The 22,765-nt window shown below is 38.1% G+C and overlaps 2 protein-coding genes and 1 long non-coding RNA gene across 4 annotated transcripts; 2 read left to right on the plus strand and 1 right to left on the minus strand.

The window, feature by feature from the left end:
* Positions 1-532: 532 nt before the first annotated feature.
* Positions 533-4,232, minus strand: LOC143469628 (cell division cycle 7-related protein kinase-like). Its single transcript, XM_076967381.1, has 10 exons — positions 4,048-4,232; positions 3,721-3,912; positions 3,291-3,426; positions 3,091-3,184; positions 2,750-2,892; positions 2,039-2,671; positions 1,836-1,918; positions 1,589-1,738; positions 1,266-1,352; positions 533-1,177 (listed from the first exon to the last, which is right to left on the minus strand). The coding sequence occupies exons 1-10, from the start codon at positions 4,178-4,180 to the stop codon at positions 954-956; spliced, it is 1,875 nt and encodes a 624-aa protein (XP_076823496.1). The 5' UTR covers positions 4,181-4,232; the 3' UTR covers positions 533-953.
* Positions 4,233-5,812: 1,580 nt separating this feature from the next.
* On the plus strand, positions 5,813-7,376 carry LOC143468644 (uncharacterized). Its single transcript, XR_013119012.1, has 2 exons — positions 5,813-6,769; positions 6,853-7,376. It is a non-coding gene; the product is annotated as an uncharacterized LOC143468644 (long non-coding RNA).
* A 2,578-nt stretch (positions 7,377-9,954) lies between these two features.
* On the plus strand, positions 9,955-20,931 carry LOC143468643 (serine/threonine-protein phosphatase 1 regulatory subunit 10-like). 2 transcript variants are annotated; one of them, XM_076965973.1, is made up of 13 exons: positions 9,955-10,142; positions 10,478-10,658; positions 12,595-12,688; positions 14,821-14,901; positions 14,994-15,131; positions 15,306-15,449; positions 15,735-15,899; positions 16,101-16,280; positions 18,963-19,119; positions 19,257-19,401; positions 19,587-19,746; positions 19,868-20,263; positions 20,658-20,931. In XM_076965973.1, the coding sequence occupies exons 1-13, from the start codon at positions 10,027-10,029 to the stop codon at positions 20,705-20,707; spliced, it is 2,007 nt and encodes a 668-aa protein (XP_076822088.1). In that variant the 5' UTR covers positions 9,955-10,026; the 3' UTR covers positions 20,708-20,931. The 2 variants fall into 2 exon arrangements, with proteins under 2 accessions (XP_076822088.1, XP_076822089.1); XM_076965974.1 differs by having other exon boundaries at positions 19,868-20,260.
* The last annotated feature ends 1,834 nt before the right edge of the window (positions 20,932-22,765 follow it).

Raw genomic sequence — 22,765 nt, forward strand, 5'->3', positions numbered from 1 at the left:
GAATAAATCGATTCGATTGCGTACGTCGGGTCATGTTGTTGATAAATTAGGAACAGGCGTGACGAATATTATGAATTATGGCAACAATTTTTTTGTTTATACGTCAACACGCCAGTGACGTTTAATTTAGCGAGAAGTGACAAACTTCACCATTTATACTTTGGTGATGAAACACTACATTATATGGCGATGCAAACATACTTCAGTCGAAATGACAATTTTATGCCACTTATTAATCATTTATCACCTTTTTACGCGGATAAACACTTTGAAACGCCCACGCTTATAAATCCATGGCTTGGAAAGAAGCTTCGGGAAATTTCTGATAAAGTTTGATAGATTTTTACAACTGCACTTAAATAATCTGGAAATTTTACGACTTTTGCGTATTCGCAGAAGTCCTTAATATTAAGCAACTTTTGGGCGTTGAATTGTTCCGTTGGGACATCTAGCGGTAACGAGAAAGTCTACAATGTCTAGTAAATCGGCTGTATGATGGCACTCGCAACAAGGCTTGGATAACGGCAGGTAGTTTCATAGAAGTGCGGCTTTGTAAATTGAAAACAGCGATTTTAACATCAGGTTTTTCACATGAAAACACAGAAGTTTGAAACTTTGGCAGCAAAATCTTGGCGAAACAACTTTTTCTACGAGAATAAAACGTCACAGTACTTGAAGTTTAACGAGCTTCGTCCAATGCTGTAATCGACAACTACAAGTAATAGCAGGAACTTGGTCGCAAGCATCAACGCAAAATCATAAAATGGCTGTGAGGTGTAAATAATGAAAACTTGTTAATACCTTTTGAAACAAGAGGCAGTGCTGTTTGGAGACTAAAGTGATGTGAAACCGTCACCAGCGATAAAACTTGATATCGCTAAGAACATGTAAAATGTTATTTAAAACGATAAAAGTTAAGACAATAAACTTTGGTTGATAAAAAAGAATAAATGTCAAATTCTAATTGCGAAGAATTCGTGATACAAGGCCTTCGTCGAGGTTATCCGAGTTCGGGGGTTTGGGTCGAGCAAACGAGAGAGGAGGTCGAAAGCTGAGTCAGGGATATTGACGGCATCAAAATCAAAACTTTTTGCTGACTCAGGCAACGGGGATAATTCTTTCGTCGGACTTCCACTGCTTCCATTTCTTTGTCGCGGCGAACGACGCAGGGTTAGGCCTGTCATATGAAAATTAAATGATATGATACACGATTCATGTGAATATGACAATTAGTCTAGACAATTGCTGATAAGAATCCTTTTTACCATCTTCTTCAGGGGGTTGCCTGAGGGACATGACTATTCCACGTAAGTCCTGACCAGGAAAGTGCTCGGAACACGTCATCTTTTTACCTGCATTTAGAAAATATTGTTCACTTACTGCAGGGAAACCATCTTGATAACTCAGATTTTTCACTGCATGTTTGCAACAAACTGTTGTTGTTTATTGGCAACACTTTAATAAAATTTTAGGATATTTTCTACAACGATTTAATAGCAATTGACTATGCTACTAAACTGCAAGTCCAGGGGGTGCGTAAGTGGCAAAAGAACGTCTTAATTTTATGCAATGATAACTTTTACTTCACCTAATAATCGAGCGATTTCCTGAATTCTCTTGCTCCCAAAAATGAGAAGAAGTTGCGATATGGAGTCTACGTCATCCGCAGGTCGGAAGAAAGGGCAGCGGCCACTTAGAAGTGAAAGGAAGATCACGCCGGCAGCCCACACATCCACAGCTGAACAGAGTATCATTAACTGGTTGGCAATGCTTTGAAATTTCTTCAACACCAGGTAGTTTGATAATTTAAGAGGCTTAATGCCGCAGAAGCTCACCTGTACTTTGGGCAGAATACCTCATTAGCACCTCTGGTGATCGGAAACCGGCTGTGCCAGCCCTGGATGCATTTGGTGCAGGTCTGAAAAAATAAATCGTCGATTAGTTCAACAGTATGTGCAAAACCTCCAATTTACTCCGGCAATAGCAGTGACTAAAACCAAATCAAGACGTGACACTGCCACCGTGTGACGTAACAAACCTGGCCAAGCACTCGCGGCACACTGTCAGATTGCCAAAACAATTGCAACTTTTCTTGGATTGGTTTACTGTGGAACCACGTAACTTGGGATCTTTTTGCTTCGTTGTTGAATATTTGCGGATTGATGGAAACACATCAGCTACTGTTGTGCTACTCCTTTTGTTTCCCAAAGCAGGCGATCGATTCGTCAAAGAGACCGGAGATTTGAAAGACACAAAACTCAATTTATCTCGATTGTTCGAGGTCAGCGTTTTATTTTTCACGATGTTTTCCGATTTACACGACTCCAAGCATCTCTTGAATTTCTTGTTCGGAAACCTCATTAAGTTTGATGTCGATGTCTCCTGCCTTTTTATCATCATCGACACACAGGATCGGTTTAATGCAATTTTATTTGGGTGAATTTCCGCTAAACATCTCCGTTTTGCTCTTGGTTGAACACAACTTTCTTGTTTCTTTGCATCTGTCTTCATTGGTAGCTTATTTTCCACATCAGAACTTCTCGATATTAGCCGCTTGGATGGATGGCTGGGTTGCTTTTGTGGAGGTTTCTGTCGTTGGTCCTTGGTCGGTTCCACATCATTTTTCGACTGGGACAGTGGTTGCGCCAGGCCAAAATCAACGAGGCCGCTCCTGGAATATGGAATATGAAAAACAACCTTGAAACTTCAAGCTACAAATAGCAAAACAATTTGCAAACTGTCAACTAACCTCCTGGTCTCCATATCGAAAAGGAAGTTGTTTGGTTTGACATCGCGGTGGATAACATTGAACTGATGAACTCTATGAAGAGACAAGAGAAGTTGGAACATGTACTCCCGAACATCATCAATCTTCATCTTCTTTAAAAGCTCCTACAAAATCGCAGCAATGCGAAACGTGTTTTAGCTAATTTCTTATGACTTTAGTGACTTTTTATGACAAAGTGGATATAATATCCAAAGCTTGCTTATGGTAAATTGATAATTTCGGAGAGTACCAAAAGTGGCCATAAAAAGCGGCTGGTCATATTAAGTGACTTCTGCTCTATATTTCATCAGTCATCTACTCACAGCAAAGTTGTTATGCTTGATATAGGGCATGATGATGACCACTTCACCCTTGTGCCGAATGCAGCCTTCAATTCCCACCACATATTGGTCGCCTCTTCAAGACAGAAACATGACAGCGTTAAATTAATTCGTCTTTAGTATGTCACAGTCTAACACAAAATTTTGTCACCACATAAATTGATTAACACGAAGTGACTCACCCAATATCACGCAGGCATTTTATTTCATTTTCAATGCGTTTTGGATGCGACGTTGAAAAAATGTGCTTGAGGGCATACTTGGGACTTTCGTCGCCCAATTTTTTCAAAGTGGCCAAATAAACATTACTGAAAGTCCCTGGAAATATGAAAGTAGTTGCAATAATGGGCTGTCCAATTGCCAGCACTGAGCAGCAGCTCCTTCAATAAAAGCATCATATCTAGTGCCACAAATAATAGCAGGCTACTCATTTTGAAAAGTAGCGCCATGAGAAAAAATGTGTTCCTGCCCAGCTTTGTTTATTGCTATAAATTCATTACAAACGTTATCTCGAACCGAACAGGCAAATTAAATTACGACGGGCTGAGGAGAGTTACCCGAAAATTTTAGTAAAACAACTTTCGCTGCCTAAAAATGAATTGTTACACTTACCACACCCAATTTGCCTTATGACATGAAAATGCTCTTTAACTTGGGGCACACTCCGAAGCAAATCCTTGAAATTATTAGAAGTTGAAATGTCTGTTGACCGCTTGGACTTTTTATGCAACAACTGAATGGTTTTTGGGCTGTACAGGACTGGACTTGGGTTAATCCATGCTGCTGAGCTTTCATCGTGGAAGTCTGAAATGTGGAGTAAAATAACTTACTCACGAAGTCTGAAATTAGACTCATCATGCCTGTCTCCTTCATGCACGCAACATACTCAACTTATCTATCAATGGAAGATTAATCCAGCTATTTTAATCGTTACATTACCTTCCGGTTTTGGCTTGGATGGAAAAGAACTGGCTGCATTTTCTTCAAACTGCAGGGCATCGTCCTCTAAAAGAGCTCGATGTGCAGGTTGTGGTTTACTCTTGTTTAAGCTGGATTCAATTACATCAACCATTGTGAAATCAGTTCTATTTACTCCTCTTTTTTTCTAAAAAATCCTATGCCTAGTGCTTTAATGAAAAACAAACAATGAGAAATTGAAAAGCATCAACCGAGCTGAAACAAAGGATAAAAATTAAAGAATTAACATTAATGCTGGGATGTCAGGGTGTTAGTCTCAGAGTGGTCGTAACCAATGTTCCCTCTAAGCTGCGCGCGTGCGCAAATGCGCATTGCTGTCACGGTCTCCGCGCACAGAAAATCTGTGTTGCGCACAAGAAAATAAGCCAACCTGAATTAAAAATAGAATAAACGCATAATGATGGCCACAGTGCGCACGTGGCACGTCTGATGTTGCTCACAGTGGTCCAAGGGACCGCTCAGGGAGTTAGTGTGTTTGCTCAGACTCGTGAAAAATTAGAGGGAACATTGGTCGTAACCTACTGTAGGCACGGAGAAACAACACAACGTGATGGCATTGTGCTGATCGTCATAACAACCACTGTCACCTGAATATGATGGAGCAACACTGTTGTTTTACAACATACACAACACCAAAACTATTCAGTATGCCTAGGTGCTGTGCAATGGACATTGATTACGATATTTAGCCGCTAAATAACGTTTATACAAACTCAGTTGTGCGAAAACTTTAAATGTATTTAAAATTTACTTCAAGTTTATCGCGGGTGTACAGTTGCAACGCAACAGAAACTTTTAAGAAGTGTACAAATACCGAAAGAAGCTAGGGCTTTCGGTAAAACTAATTTAAAAACAAAACAACTTGGATGTTCACGGAAATAGACCGAAGTATTAAGCCTAATCAGTTTACTTACACAGCCTTTTTTTCTTTTGACGTATTCGCGGTCTCCTGGTCTAAGTTTATCATGAGTTTAGATGACTTAGCCTACTTGCCTATACTAAAACAATAAGTGAAATTTCTATGTGCTTTTGTAAGCCTTATCCAGGTTTGCTACTTTGTCTGTTTTTCCTGGCATATTTAATTTACTTAGGACAAAAATTAAGCATAGCCTCAATCTCAAATGTACACTTCGCGCTTCACGAGCTCGCGCCAAATCAATTTCCATTGTGAGAGAAACTCGCCGGCAAACAAAAACCACTCTAGTCGCATCACGTGACAAGCCCGCCACCACAAAATGTAGTAAACTGAAAAGCAAACTTCGATTTTCCCTTTTGTGTGTTTCATTAAAAACGAAATTTATTGATCGTAAGTTGGAGAAACTTAAAGATTTAAGGTAGATTTAAAAAAAATTGAATAGGAAGTCTCAGAACTTCTTATATTGTTTTAATCCTTAACATGTTACGTGAACTATAATTGCTTGAAAATGTATTTGCTATAGGCCTATTCATATAACCATCGTTTTACAGTTAATTATATTGGTTTTTATTTGAGTTAAATGCATTGATATAATCAATATCACACATAAACTCAATGCAATTAATGTAATTCCCCATCTAAAACTTAAGAATGGTAAAAACATACTTAATTTTCACCGTTTTGCTTGGATTACTTTCGTGAATAATCACGACCTTTAAACCTATAACCACGTGATAAAGTTGTCCAATGAAAATGCACAGAAGGAAAGCTCGTGATAGGTTGTCATTTTTTTCTGTTAATCAGTTTCGCGAAAGAACTTTCGTTGTTAGGTTGTTTTCTTGCCGTCGATTTTGTTTTAGTGAAATGAGTTAAGAAGGGTTATTAAATGTGAAGGTAATTGTATAGATGGAATCTTAAATGTGGAGAGTAGTATTTTTGTTTTGAGCAGATGACGGAATCTGAAAAATGTGGTACCGTAGCCCCATCCTGGAGGTACCTTAGCTGCTGTAGCCGTGCCATTCGACCTTCTCAACATCTTGTTGCAGAAGTTACAACGGCGTACTGGTTGAACTCACGCAGTCGGCTAGGCTCCGTTATATTTACTTCGTTTGTGTTGTTTTAGGTTTCGGAAAGGAATTTGTAAGAGTTTCAGCAAAAGTGGATTCAAGTAAATTATGTGTTGGTTGTATCATGTGCTTCGTATGTATCATATAATTTATTTCATGCTGCTTTTTGCTTTGTTATATTAAGTATTATTACTGATAATGTTACGCCAAAATAATGATTTTGTATGTTATTAACTTAAATAAACTTTCAGCTTGTGGTGTATTCTTTGTTGCCAATAACAATCGTAAACTGCGTATATGAAAAGCTGGAGTTCATTTTCCCATTTGCTTGTGGTTACAAAGGTCGTGAAAACAGTTTAGAACTTTAGCGAAACATTTACCTAAACCAGTTTACCATGTTAGTGTGGAATTAACAAACGATGCAGATCGAACAATTGGTTTAAAACAGAAATCAATTTAGTTAATACTTAATACAACAAACGTATGCTTAAGCACCGTTCGGTAATACACGAGAGAAGGATCTGGTTTGAATTTGCCTTGCCTGCTGCTTCCGTTAATCTTGTTAACGCATCGAAGAAAACTGTGAAAGCCCCGAGGTGTCCCGGATGACATATTGTTCATGAAGCGTGACGTGTCTTTTTCATGATCATTGCGAGAGAGGAAAGCGCACGTAACGTCATATGAAAATGTGTGTAGTCAGGTATTGTTGTGAAATTCCGAATAGTTTTCGGGCGCGTGGATGGATGGAAAGATGCATTGTAACTAATTCTTGTTTGTTTGTAGAAATGGACGGAAAAATGCTGGAAGGGCAGCTGAACGGAAAGCTTTTCGACATTGCGCTAGATTCGCTTTGAAAAGACTAATTCTAAGCCTTTGGTTCTTCGCTGTTGATCAATAGAGACGGCCCTGATATCCTACTAAATTTTACTAGTAGGCCAGGAAATACAACATGCATGTTTGTGAGAAGTCAGTTTGGTAAGATCGTGACCATAATTAGACAAAATTAAGGATGCTGACCGATTAACGAAACTTGAAGGCGTACTGCTGGATTACAACCAATTCCTTTGTGAAGACTGGTTTGAAACCCTGCAACCTATTAAGCAAAAAGTTAAATATAAACAAAATTAATTATGAAAGCCCGTTTTAAATGAAGTGGTGGTTCTCAAACTTGTGACATATTAGCAAAAAATACCCAATGCACTTTTCTCAAGATGTTAAAGGAAAAGTTACTCTTCACTGTAATAATCAGTTTGATTTTTATATACAGTTCATTGACAACTAACTTTAATTTGCTGTTTAAATTGTAGTTTACTCAAATTAACTAGGCTAGGCCTTGTAAATAAATGTACTTCAAATCAAAAACTTAACTTCGGTGGAGTTTTGCAACATCAGAACTTCAGAAGTCACATTGGATCACAGGAGATGCCATAACAAAGAAAATTGTTGTATGTCATCATAGTGTGATATCTTTATCAAACTAATATTGCCTCTATTACCGTTGCTTTTTGTAATAAAACTGAATCATTTAGAAAAGTAAGTGAGAGGTGATACACTCTTTTTTTATAAGAAGTTCATCATTTGGGCTTCTAATAACTTTGTCTATTGTTTTCTAAGTTTCGGCTCAAATGTAAACTGTAAGTTCATTATGAACTAGCTCCAGGCTAAAGTTCAATGAGCCAGGACTATTTCCAGTTAAGAAAAGACAAATTTGCAAAGTTTTGAATGTAACAGTGCAATTTTAATGCATCGCATTCAAAACCAGGAAACAAACAACCGATATGTCACAAAAAGTTGGCCTAATTCAAAAGTTCCTTAGCTCTGAGGAAATAGGCCTCTGCAGATTCCTGTAAAGAATTTATTGTACGAAAATAATAAATTTAACAAAGGTTTGTAACACACAGTTTGAGAACAGCTATTATAAAGAACACCATATATAGGGAAATAATTTTTTGAAACTGCTTTTCACAATGCTCATTACCTTATGAGCTGTGATGGCATGTAGAAAGTTAATTTGAAATGTACAATGCCCAGAACAGATTTAAGTTCTGGTACTACCAGTTTCACCAACCTACTACATGGTCAATTACACAAAAAGCATGGTTAACAGTCACCTCGATAACGTGACCACTCCACTATCATGATCACAAGTATTGTCTTTATGAAAAATTCAGGCAAGTAGGAATAATAATAGTAATGGAAAACCGAAATACAATATAACTTAACTAACGAAAATGATTATTTAATTTTTTTGTTTAGCCAGAATTCAGTCAACAATACTTACAAAGAAGGCCATTTTCCTAATGATGTTGCTTTTGTCGTATTATTACGTTTTTGTTTTTTTGCTGAGTTCTGTCGCTCACAGCAATCTGCAAGGCGGGGCTTGTGCACCAATGTCTTTGCCGCTCTCCTTATCAAATCGTTTTACACTTTGCACTACTGTCAGTATACTGTTTTCCTTTACTCAGTACTGCATTGTGGAGCTATTTCTTAATTTACCTGTTGCTGTAATTTATGTATTACCTAACTCAGTGGTTCCCAAATGATGGGTCGCGCCCCAAAAATGGCTCATGAAGGGTAAAAAAATGGTTGTGCCGAGTGGATGCAAATCTATGTTTGTAATAAAGTACATAGTTCCATACAGAATGGACCACACCACTGTTTGTCTGTGTATGTCTGCAGCGTACTGGTATTTGAGAAAAGAGTAGATTGCTGACATTGCAAACAAACTTACAGTAGCAACTTAGGCTACTGCAAAAAATCATCCATACAATTGTTATGTTTTCATGATAAAATACGCTGTTTAAGGTTTGGGTCGCGAGATATTCACCAAACTCGGATTTGGGTCGTGCTCAAAAAAGTTTGGAAACCGCTGACCTAACTAACGTCTTGTTATTAGAGTCAACTTGGTTAAATAAAACTAATGTCTCGGTATATTAGTCACAAAACTTTTTGAATGGCTTTTGAGACATTTTATTTGGAACAAAACGATTTGGTTAGCTATTACATCATGTTGCAAATTTTCAAAAGATGTAAGTGTGTGACTGCCGCAAGTGAAAAAATCTGTAAAGCATTACCTTAGCATGATATCATCCGAACAAAACCCTACGTACAGTGTTGTTACAAACACTTGCTATTTTCAAGTCGAAAAGCATTAAAGGTGTTGTCATGAAAAGGCAACTGTCCCCCACCCCCCAGTTTTTCTTAACGTCCTCGGTCAGCAGCTGATGTTCACCATCCGTTGGCACTTACAACAGTTTTTTGACTAGAAAATGCAAAAATAAAGTAGCTTTCATCGATATATTTTGCAAAAGGACAGCAGGAGGTGATATATTTTTCCGAGTGTGAACTTGGCTGAATGTGTCACAAAGTGACAGGTGGCTATGAAGTCTTGTCACGTTGCTACACACATTCATATACTGGTATATTCCCACTGCTAGATTAATCATGTTTACCCAGACGAAAACTGGGACAACTTTATGCTTAAAGTGGCCAGGGAACTGGTAACCAAGCTCATACTGATATCTATCAGTAAACATTCGTTCTTTTGAATATGATCCATGTCAACTTTCCTTTAAAAATTAACGATATCATGTTGTATGAAAGCAGAACAACTGATAAAGTCCAAACTGGTTGTGATGCTGGACAAAGTAGGCATGATAAGCCTTCTCGTTCCTCATCGTTAAAACTTTATCAACAAGGCAACCTGTGTGCTTATGTAATTTTATTTCTAACGCTATCCCTTAGGTGCAAGCCTATTTAATGCAATCTAATCAATGTGATTTCTACCGGAAATAGCAGTTAGGTCGACACCCCCTGTCATATGCATCATGTTAATTTTTGTATTATATACATTGAACCACAAACTTGTTATCATTAACAGCTCGTTCTAATTTATGCAGGTGTAGGTTAATGGTATATGCATAACAATTAAACTGCATGACCTTGTAGTCAATACTCATGGTTACTATGGAGAATAATCACGTGGATCCGTTAACATTGCTGAAAGCAATGTCATCAATGCTCACTCATTTGGGAGCAATTAAAGGTGCAAATGAGATGGAGAAATTGGTCAAGTAAGTTGTCTTTGGAAATAGTATAACTGGAACTTTTTGTATAATTGTATGGAGTATGCTTGCATCTAGTATATATGCAAACCATGTCTTTAATTACAATAACTGCACACAATTACATTACTGTTGGTAATCAGTAAAATAGGCGATATATGCCTACATACATATATATTGAAAGAGATCATCACACTTCCAGGCAGTGCACATGGTATTTTATATTCCCTGAACATGTGCTGCTGTTTATTACATGCTGACATGAAGATGCATTAAAGTTCTTCATCACACAGCGACCTTTAAGTAGGTCTGTGTTTACACATGTTCCTTTTCCATCTATACAGGTTGATGAAAGATGGAAAGCTGCTAGTGAGTCGATGTGTGTACTTGAATATTCTTCGTGTTACTGAAGAAAAAGACCTCTTAGAAAAATTCCTTGCCGAAGGTGGATGGCAGGTCATGAACCAGTGGCTTGTTGATGCTAAGGACTCAGAAAACTTGGCTCTTGTTTTGGAAGTCATGAAGGTAAATAGGCCAATGGATAATGTGGATTTTTTTTCATGCTTTTGTAATGGTTTAGTGTTTGCTGACAGTCTGTAAATCCATTTAATTATTGGCTTAAACATTTTATTTGCATGTAAGCTTATGTTTGGATCGACTACGGTTTTGAACTTTTAGTCCATGGCCCAACAGCAGCCGGAAAATTTGTTGTGGTCTTTCAATTGCATTTGACTTTTATTTGTGTCATTTGTATTTGAAGTCATTAGAACTACGACAAGTGGTGGACACTATGCTAATAATGCTAATGCTATCCCATTCCTTTAATAGTGCAATAGTGTGTATGACTGTGTTCACATAAACAACTTTCTAAACAATTCATTCTGTGAAGAAACAATAGGCCATGTATCAAACAAGTATATATAAGTGTGCGTATGTACGCATTATGGTGGAATAAAGTCAAATTTATGTTTTTAAAATGGCAAAATTCCTTTGGTTATAAATTTTAAGTACACTTTGACGCAGCCTTGTCGGTGTTTTCGATAACCCGTTAAATGGTCTACTAGAAATCCTACTTCTGGGCCCTGGCCTACAGTTTGAAATCTACAAAACTGACAGTAAAGTGAAATAATATTGTGGTTACTGTTAATTGTGATCTGTACTTTTGGATAAAATGACCTTTTTTGATATGTTTGTATATAGTGAGTAGAGTGAAGTAAAACACACAAAATCCCTTTATTTTTAGCATTTTATTATGATTTCATTGTAACATTTCCTTAGTTTAAATATTGTAGATACTAAGTATACTAAACTATACTTATAATTATATATATATACATGGTAGGAAAAAAATTAGACCCTATCTGCATTATACATGTAGGCTTATAATATTGTACGCATATATATAAGCCTATGTATGTATACTGTATTTATTCGAGTATAACTTGCATGTGTGTATAAGTTGCACTCCTAAACTCTGGCTCAACAAATGGTGCAATTTTTTTCTACTTGTTTTGTCACAATTCAATACATGTGCATGGACTCACACATGCGAGACAAACGTACGCATTAGCACATGTATATCAGTTACACAAGATTGCTATTATGTCAATATGTTTTTATTTGTGTATAAGGCGATGCATGTTTGCACCCATATTTTTGTTATATTTGGTACGAAAATGTAATTTATACTCAAAGAAGTATATAGCATATGGTAGCTATGCTTTCAATTGCTTTCCATTGCAGTTTAATTACCTTTGTCATGGGAATAATGTTAGTATTGTGCATACTCAGCGTTAAAGCTGGGCGTAATTGAGAATTTCAGTTACGCAAGTACAGTGCAAAAAACATAGACTGAAACATAGGTAGAATCACATTGCCATTTCAAAGATGGTTCTTTTTGCATTAGAACTTTTAGTCAGTGCTATAGGTTGACATTATGCGTATCCGTACGTGCCTCGGCTAAACTTACACTTGCCTCATTTGTTCACGGTTGTAATGGTATCTTGCGAGCGATAACTGCTTTTGTAGTGATTACTTTGTTGTAGTAAAATTTTAAACCTGTCACTAGATATGTCAACTTACAGGCCTACCTAACCAAAATCTATGTTTTAAAAGCTTATTTTATTCTACACTTCCAATTCCATTCCATTACAGTAAATTTCAAGCAATTAAATTCAAGTTTTTTCTCAATCAATTAACTTTGTTTTGTGTGTGTGACCTACTCTGCATTAGGTGGTTAGACAAGTTCGTTAAAAGTTTTTAAAAAGACTTGTTTAACCCTACATCACTACTTACGTAACTACGAAATAATGATCACTGGTTAATAATTCCGTAATTTGAAGTTATGTACTTATGTAAACTTCTCGATTACGATCAACTCTGTTTAGTGTTGGGTGGTGAATTTGAAAAAACCTACATATATCTTGGGTAGTTGTTTAATAACATCGTTATGTGCTTTCAGCTGTTGCAGCGTCTTCCTCTTCGTATTGACCACTTAAAGGAAAACAACACTCCTAAACTGGTCAAAGCATTTGCTAAAAGTGCAAGCTGCCCAAGTAAGTGCTTTCCGTAATATCATTTTGAAATTTTAACTTCATCTTTCACAAAATGGGTGGTGACTATGAGTGAGAATCATAATGCATTCGCACCAACCGAATGCTTAATATGCTTAATATTTCTACATAACAGAGCCTGGACTATCTGCTCTAGTCACTATCTTTTGTCTAAAAAGCAAATCAGTAAACTCAGAAATGCATTTAATTGTAACAACTACCCCAACAATTTGTTCAGTAGAACTGCATGATAGTTTATTTCGTATTTAGGTAAACCCTCATTTAGTTTTAGCAATAAACTTGATAATCTAGTAGAAAAGAAACTCAGATTGATTTGTTGTGTGTATGTGCTTTGTTTAAAGTTGGCAATAACTCTTGCAACAAACCCCCAATGCCTTTACGTCTTTGGTCAAGATTGTGTACCAAGTCACATCTCGCTCAATATGGATATTACTTATATTTACTGGCAAAAGAGCACAACAAATTTGCCATACAGTATCATTTTAAAACCAACCCAAGATATAGTATAATACTAAAATCGTATAAACATGATTATGACAAGACAAGACAACAATTCAATCTGCTACATATAAATATGCTGCCTGGCCAGGCTGTTTAATATGTGAATTGCATTTCACGTTTAACCAAATATGTGTGTTGTATGTTACATTTTATACACAGTATTCCTTGAGATAGATTTCTCAATGTGTTAATCTATGTCTCAATTATTACTCAGTTTCCTTACTAGTTCTCCCAGTTTTGTCAGACGCTTTTACAAAAATATGCCATAACAGCAGTTTTGTGGTTGCGATACATTTATTTATGGTGATGTTTCATGTTAATGATTTTATTTTTCATGAAAGTTGTATATTGGTCTATGAATTGAAACTGGGTGGGGTAACATACGTTTGCCACTTAGTGGTCCAACAAATATGCTAAACTGTTTTATTTTTACTTGGCTTAGCTGGTGCTATATAATCCAGTATTTGTGCAAATGTAAGCATGGTCGCATTGCCAACTTATGTTATAAACCTACTCAATACATGCATTTTTGTCATCACTCACCTACCGTTACAGAAGTGAAATTTATACCTTTAAGTCTCTTCTCTGCTAAAAGGAACTGCATTGATCCCCTCATTATTTTCTAACCATGTCAGCTTGTGGTCACATCACTAAGAGACATTTAGTCATTATATATATATACTTGTTTGCATGATTAACAGTCTAATAGGCCACACGAGAAGGACAGGAATGCCTTGTCTGTCATGAAGTGTTTTTGTTGGAGTAGTTGCTGTAATCTTGTTCGCATACATAACAAATGAAATGTAACTATGAGCAACAAGGTTATTTTACTCGAGCAGTTTCTAAGATCAAGGTACCAGTTACTTTGATCAGTATGTTTGTCATCTAATCATGGGTGCCAAGTTCTATGTTTTATGATATTTATGTTCTATGTTGTGGATTTTCTCCTTTCTTTGATTAGGTGTCATGCGTACATTATTCAGTGTTTGGTCTTGTCTCTCTTCTGGGGAGTAGTAACTATGCATGTCTATTCTTGGCATAAATGGTGTACTGTCTATTTCCTGTAAATTTGGTTACATTTACATGTATGTTAGTGTGATTGTGTCTGTGATCTGGCTGTTGATTATGTATCAGCTATTTTATCTATCAGTATCTATCTGAATTTCGTTTGTCTTTATATGAATATGTCGCCTAACTTTATAGTAACAATGACACCTATAGGCGACATCTGTAGAAAGATACCTGGTAATACAAATTTGTGAAATCCAATGCTTCGTATTGTTGTTAATTCTTTATTGCTTGTGCAAGCTACTTATTGATCATGCAAGGTGAATGATAGGAAACTGTCTTGTTACTATGTCATGTCTGCTTACACTAACGCAAGACCACTGGTGGGAAAAGTACAAACTTCAGGCCAAATACGGCCTTTTCGTGGAGCTTCTGAGGCCCATTACTCTTACTTAGAAGAATTTTCTTAAGAATTTTACCACCTTGATAATAATTTTTATACAAAAAATGTATATATAATAGTTCGTAAAACACAGTTGCCGGCCAATGGTTACCGATTTTCAATCTGTGCAACTTCTTTAATGACAATTATTTTTGCCATGCAGAAGTGAAAAACTTAGCATCGTCGCTAATGACTAGCTGGCTGGCCATTATTCGAGATTCATCGGGTGCAACCACCACTGATGGTGAGTTTTTGTGCTTCCTACGCAAGGTGCTGCTTTTATCGTGACTAAAAGGATTGCTGCTCATCAAAATTTATCTTTTGTTTCTTGACCAGATATGACCAAGAAGAAGAAGTTCAAGACAAAGCCACCACTTGACAGGATACCGAAGAAGGAAGCCAAAAAAGCTAAGACCGACTCAAAGCCACCCCCAATTGTCAAAGCACCTTCGTTTGCCAAATTTAGGAAAACTGGTAAAATATTGTCATACCCACAACCCACACGTCTTGTTGAAATGATCATTTAGATTAGCGCTGCTCTTACAGCAGGCGTTTTGTTTTCTTCCAATATCTTAAATTCACATGCATTGCTTGCGAGAGTCATAATGCACATTACTGTCGATATAGGTTGTTTGTGTTCTTATGCAGGTTTGGAAACAGACCAGGAACCTTTAAAGAGAGTGTTGAAAGGAGAAAAGAAAGGAATCGCGACAAAGCGCAACAGCATTGAAAATGATGACGCTTCTATCCCTGATAAGAAATTGAAAACTGACACTAAACAACCTAAAAAAAGTAAGAATAATTTCATATGTTGGTTGATTTAAAAAGGCAAGTACATTTCTAAAATCTTTTTTGTCTTAATTTGTTAATGTAAACATTGCAGGCGTATAAAGTGTTAATCTAAATGTGATTCGTGCTGACTGCTGCCCACTGCAAGCACTTTCTTCCCTATTATCTGCAAGCCTTAATTCATCCCTAACGTAGCTCACAGCTGATTTTACTCGCCAATGGGGACACGATTATTTGTTTCTCGAAACTATTGCTAATATTTCTTGATGTGAATTTCTCGAATTTCAGTCACGATATCGGCCGGTTTCATGGATGCGCTAAACTCTGTTCCCGCTCCTGCTGTTAAGCGCCCAGTGAAACGGAAGGCTGCTTCTAGCAAGCCAAAAACACCCAATGCAACATCGCAAGCTCAGAAATTGAGTCCTGGGCATGACGCTTCTGTGTCTGGTGAAGGTAGGCTGAGAATGGTTCATTTACTTGTGCTACACAACAGTACATGCATCACACGGACGCAACTGAACTTTTGTAAATTAATTTAAAAAGCATCCAATGCAGGCCTGTGATTTGCCCAACTTAAAGTGAGAGTTTTGGGCAACATGTATCTGTAGGCGACTTAAAGCGCCACTAACCTTGTTTTTCGCTGTATTATTTTAGCTGCAGACTTCGGAGTGGAGATGGCTGAGAAAGAACGGGTTCCATCCCCGGTAATTCCCCCAACCGAACCGAGCAAGCCGAAGCTGAACAAATACGGAAAACCGATGAAGACTGTGCGCTGGCATGACGATTCTCGATTAGAGTCGATTCGTTACTTCGAGTTAGAGGAAGGGGAGAGAGGTGAAGCATTCTTGCATCACTATGCAACTATTATTACGTCAAAAGGTCATGGAAAGGTCAAGAACGGTATAAGTCCCAGTTTGTTGATTAACGTGTTTTTTGCACTCTGTTGCCTTACCGCATTACAAAACCAAATTTGTTTCGATGCGGAGGACTCAGGTAAGACCTTGGTAATATGCTCGACCTTGTCTGTGCTTTGCTTCTTTCTGTTTTACTTTTTGTTTCCAAGTGGTTGCAGGTTATTCAGGAATCGTCGCAGAATTTCATTGCAAGCTCGTCAGAGTAGTGTTTGGGACACCGCCTTGTTAATCATGTTCAAGATTGCAACGTAGGAAGTAGGGAATGAAAATGGTATCTTTCTTTATTCTTGTTTAGGAGGAAATTTTTGCCTTAGAACTGTATTTGAGTTGCACTGTGTTTTGCTGGCCTGTCGTACGTGCACAGCACGCGGGGCGGCTGCAATAAAAATGGACATTGTGACACGAACGGAGCGTTTCAGGGCAGATTGTGACGTAATAAGCAGGCAGCACTTCCCGGAGACAGGAGTGCTACCACATGTGCACTTGAGACTCCATAACAACGACAGCAGACCAGTGAAAATATGTTTTAGCTCACATGACGTGATGTGCTGTCAGTTGACTGCTTAACATGTAGTAACCGGCATAAGAAGCCATACTTTTTTGAAGCTGTAGCAACCAACTAATCATTCACATCTTGGTTCACAATTACACGATCGGTTGATTAAGCAACAACCAGAGGATGATAAGTTACGGCACCGCATCGTAGGGTGTGGTAAACAAATCCTCATGTAGTGACTCAAATTTCGTATTCTATTTACTCAAACAAGTAATTTTACTTTATTTATGACATTTACAGCAAATTCAATTCGTCTAGGAAATTCTAAAAAACGAATCGCTTCTGTTATCCCGTGCCAGTAGTAACCTTGTTAGTGACAAAAGTGGTTGCTCGTCTCGTTAAAAGTTGATCGCATGGTGGCGGTATAGGGTCAACCATAAATCTAAAGCAGTGGATTCTAACTTGCAAACCCCTAGAATCTCCTTTCCTATAGTCTCCCAACTTCGAAATTGTCGCTCAAAGAAACTGTTTATGAGGAATTAAAGTATAACTCGTGTGTCCCAGGTTGGGAACTAATGGTCTAACACTTTCTAATCGTGAAGTTATACTTGTTATTGTAAGAACAAATAATGTGTTCCATATCTTTTCAAACGTCAGAAATAGAAGCCAGAATTGCCAATGCTCTCAAGTAAAGGGTTAACCATCTGAATAACATGCACACGGATAGCATAAAGTGGCCCAAAACACATTAAAAAGAACTTGTCTTGTAATTCTGAATTTTCCAATAATTCATGCAAGAGATAAAAAATTAAAACGTGATTGGCTTTCCACATACAAACCGCTTTTAATCGCTTTTACTCAACTCGGGTCTACATCCAATATTTGTCAAAGATTTAATTGCAATAATGTTCTACTATTGTTATACATTCTTTGCCTGCGTGTTATGTGCTATGTCCTGTTCGCATCGACACTTGTATGTTGAGTTTTATATCTTAAAATTTCTTGATGTTGGTGTTGTGTCATATTCTTCACATTCAAACTTTAGCGCGCCACAAATCCTATTTTTGCGATGAGTTTGTTGCATCACGTTGTAAAACTTCATCCCCAACTGGATAGCCAATGGAATTTTGCACCATAGCGCTAAGGGATTGGCATTAGAAGATTTCAAAAAACATTTTGCCAAACTACCGTCCCTGTAGTTCTATGGATATATGAGCCGCCATTTGCACGTCTCTAATCACTCAGTTAATCTCCTTATGTGACGTTTTTAGTCGACCTTTATTTTATTCACAATCTGTTCATATATTAACGCTTTCCCGCACTAAATTGACTTAGGTTGGGAAGCATTAACACGTTCAAAAGGTTCTGCGCAATTGCTGGAATCATGTGACGATCAGATCGTATTTCAAACATATGCCTTCGACCATTATTCGCCAGGCTCATTAAATGGCCGAATTATGAAACCAAGGCAGAACTACTTTTGATCATGGTTTATCCCGCATTTTACCTGTTATGACGGCGTTAATATTAGGAATAAATCCCATTCTAAAATTGAACGATTGTTTTTCAAACGCTTTCTAACAGCGCGCGTGATGTGCTTGTCGCCATTTTCAGTGACTTATGCTGAGCACGTGACTGGACGTCATATTTGAGAGAGAGAAAAGAGATAGAAAATGTGAGAAGTGAGTGAGAGAAATGAGGAGAAAAAGGCAGTTGTTATGCAGCCGTGTCAGGTCAGAACTCAGCGCTTGTCGCATTTTACCATCATCTCCTATTTTCTTTTCTCTCTAAGCCCCAAAAAAGTTACAAACCCTCAACCTTCTATTTTTGGTTACGTCACCTATGACGTAAGACGTCTTCTGGGTTTTGCCTAAAGTACATGGAAAGCACTCTGTGTAGTTAAATTTTCTTTGATGATTAACTTCTTTTATGATGTAAGAGAAGGTCGAACATATCACCAAACTAACACCAATGTTGACCTTTCCATTTTTTATTCTATGTTTATTAAGAAATCTTTAGATTTACCAAATCAATTTAAACTTATGGTTGCTAACTAAATCGTGAACCTATGAAAGCAATTAACCTAATTTGATACGTCATTAACAGTAAATGTGACGACACAAAACTTCAAAGACGCGCTTCATCGGGATCGACTCCAGGAGAGGGAGCGGATGGGAGGATTCCATCCAAAGGGAGACGGAGACTGGAAGAAGCCTAAGTTGATTGATCTTCCAGCTCAACTTGTCGAGATCGGATGCAACAGGTAAGCTTGTGGTACACTTCCTGCGTAAGAGGAGAGTTTGCGGCGGTTATGTCACAACATCAATTATTGTCCAATTGTTCCTGCATCACGAAGAGTTATTCTTCCCTCGATGATCAAAATAATTCTATTTTTTGCAGCCTGGAGAGAGAATTGCAAAACAAACGAGAGAAATCGGTTCTTCAAGTCATCTTTCTTACACCAGACATGATACCGGATTGTCCGGTCGAACCCGATCCTGAACCTTATGAAATGATTCCTCCAAAGATGATTCCCCTTGACGACGTAAGAATCTTGTTTATTACGTCTTGTTTTCAGTTAACATAACCTTAAACTTGTTACAAAGTTTTGTTGTTATTACTATCAATCTACAATGCAACAGACTGCAACTTAGTTCGTTCCGTAGCTTCTTCAGTCGCTGCTTCTGTGTTCGACTGACAACAGCTTTCAACTTAAAGTTTTATTTGCAGCCGAACGAACCGGCTCCAGTGACGTCGACGCCCTCCCCGACCCCCGAAGAAAACCCTGACGTGTTAACCAACATGATCAGCACAGTTGTGGGTAACGGCAGTAAAACATCGGACGAACACATCAAGGACAAATTAAGGGAAATCATACAAACCGCTACAGGTACTTTCTCATCACTGTGCTGTCTTTTATGCACAAATGGAGCTTTTATTGGAATGATCACGCATTTAAACTTGATTTTCGCATTTAAACTTTTAATGTTGTGACCTCGTTTTGTCCACAGGCAAGACTCCGATGGCAGACGGAAGTGACGCACCAGGACCAGACATTCCACAAGCTCCAGTACCCTGGGATGGGATGCAGCCCCAGCAAATGATGCCCAATGGGGGTGACCCGAACATGATGTTTAATGGACCCCCACCAGGGATGGTTGCGCCTGGTGCTAATGGTTATTTCCCCTCCGACCCCAATATGATGATGGGTCCTCCTAACATGATGCCACATATGATGAACAATGGCGCAAAATGGCCGCGTACCGCGATGGGTCATCCGCATAACCGCCCCAATATGCCCCCCAACATGCGACCCATGAATATGCGTCATAATGGGCCGCCCCAACAGTTCCAGCCGCGCATGAGACCCCGGGAACCATGGCGTGGACTACGACCCCGTAGAGGTGGTAAGAAAATCTTTCTGGTCATGTTCGTTGCTTTTAACATAATACAGATGACTAGAAAGCATGTATGATGGTGATGCACCGTGTTGTGTGAACGACATAATCTCTCACAAACAAAGCTGTGAGCAAGAGTGCTTAAGAAAAGGCCAGCGTATTAATATTATTCGATAAGGATATTTTGAGGTTTTGCGGTTTAGTCAATTTTGGTTTTCATCTGCTTAGTGCGGTTTATGTCATTTGTATTTGAAAGAATCACGTGTTCGTACAGGAAATTTCTAGGAATGCTGTCCATAAAATTAAGACGCTTGATCACGACTGCTGTGCACTCCCTGTTTTATACAGATATACAACCTCGTATTATGATTCACATTTTCTAACCATATTTTTGCTTTTTTAGATTTTCGAGGACGTTGGAACATTCCAAACCGGGGGAATTTTCGAAGATAGTTCCTTCAGAGTTGTTTTATTCATTTCTCCAAGTGCCCCACATCTGTGCACTCCTGTGACATCACCCCACTGTGACGCAGCAATTGTGTACTGTTCTCTTTTTGTTTTGCAATATTTTCCTTTATTTTTCGCTCACGTCCTGCCAAGCTTGCTTTTCGGAGTAGTTTTTTGTCTGAGTTCATTAAAATTATTTAAGACGTGCGGTGCTCAAATCGCCGAGATTATTTTCGAGTATGGTCACGTTTTGGAACCCAAGAAAACAGTCAAAAATTGCCCCAATCAATTAAACGTCCTCTCCTGATATCACAGAAACCTCCGTGTCGCAGGAATGTTGCTGGAAAAACACAATTAGCGCTGATTCGAACCTATTTCCTGAAAGCAACAAAGTTTTTCTGAGGAAACACAAGAACTATGAAGTCATAATCGTGTGATTAGTGGCTAGCTTTGAAAAAGCTTGAAATTTACGACCACATTCTCGAGGAAAACGCGCTACAGTTTTACGAAGCATTTCACTCGCTCCCCTTTTACCGGAGAATTTCAACATTTTACCTCAGCAAGCAGCCTTGCAACCAAGCACAAAGGACCCTTGTTCCGTCATTAATGTGTATCGCGAGACAGTAGAGGGCTGGTGCTTTTACTTTTTGCTGAGGAACGGTCTAGTTTTCTTGCTCGTATCTGACGTTTATGTCTACGTCATCGTTTGGAGTCGACCTTGATTTGCAAAGTTATCTTTACTCATTTTGCGCCATCTGGCGGTGGGATTTATATGTGCTTCTTTTCTGCTTTGAATAAATGTGGACTCGTACATTATTCAAGCGTCTTGTAATTGTGTTGAATCTTGGAAAGTTTCAGGAGAACATTGCAGAGTTATAAGTTTCCGAACAAAAAAACGAACGTTTTGTTACGACGATACTTTGTAAGATACCGTGAGTGAGTATATGTTGATTGTTTCGTAATAATTAACCGCTGTGCTTGCCTTAACCCTATCTAAACCGGGTACGCAACATTACTATTTTAACTATGTGTGGCCGACCCTGCACACACATTTTCAGTCTTAATTACTAGAAAACTGTACGTCGTAAACTGATTGGATTTTTACAGGTTAGTAGCAAAAACATCTGGCTTCCTGTATACATCATAATTGTAAAATTAAAGAAAGTGTATTTAGTGTAAATTAAGTATTTCTACAAGTGATACATTTCTAGTAGTTTTTCTTGTTACGCCGCGCCCTTGCTGTGCGGAAAACCAGCTGACCGCGAGAAGAGAACGCAAGAGAACAGTTAGTCGAGTTAGTGGTGCGTGAATGAATAAACGAAACTGATACGCTTCAATGCGGAGAGAGAGCATAATTATGAAAATATAACAATATTTCAAACATTACAAAATCAAACTTTATAAAACAAACATGGACCAATAACTGAACATTTTTTAGGAATAGTCACCAAATTTCAAGTTTCTAGAGCAAACAGTGCAACTGTATGCCAGGTTTTGCTGTGACTGTGTGCAGGGTCGGCCACATATAGTGTAGAAAGGGTATCGTGTCATCATAATGATGACGAGCAGTCAATCGCTTAACAAGAAGCATCTGCTGACGCACCTTGCATGCGATGAATACAAATTTTATCAAAGCGAAACGAAAAAGACTGTTGAGCAATTAGCTACAGAGTTTTAATACGTGCAACACTAAAACAACAATGTAGCGTATGTTGTTGTAGTAGCTTTTGTGTAACAATGTGGCTTATGTAGTAACAATCAGTGTGAATTGTTCCTCAAGTGGTGGGAGAATGATGATATTTAAATAGCGTGCTCGGAGTCTTTAGTAAAACGACCGTCACAGTTTCGACACCACAGTCAAAAGGCAAACGAACAGTCCTTGACGCTTTCTTAAAACAAAAAAAATTGTGTCCCACGAAGTTTGAAAGCTCGTGCGATTGTGCGAAGTGCGATTTAACTGGTCAGTCTAAGACCATGAGAACTTTTTATCAGCGTGGCCTGAAGCCACCGAATTTAACTGGAGGTTAAACCTGTCACTGGACAGAGTATAATCCTCTTCGATTA

This window comes from Clavelina lepadiformis, chromosome 8 (genome assembly GCF_947623445.1).
Source record: "Clavelina lepadiformis chromosome 8, kaClaLepa1.1, whole genome shotgun sequence".
NCBI lineage: Eukaryota > Metazoa > Chordata > Ascidiacea > Aplousobranchia > Clavelinidae > Clavelina > Clavelina lepadiformis.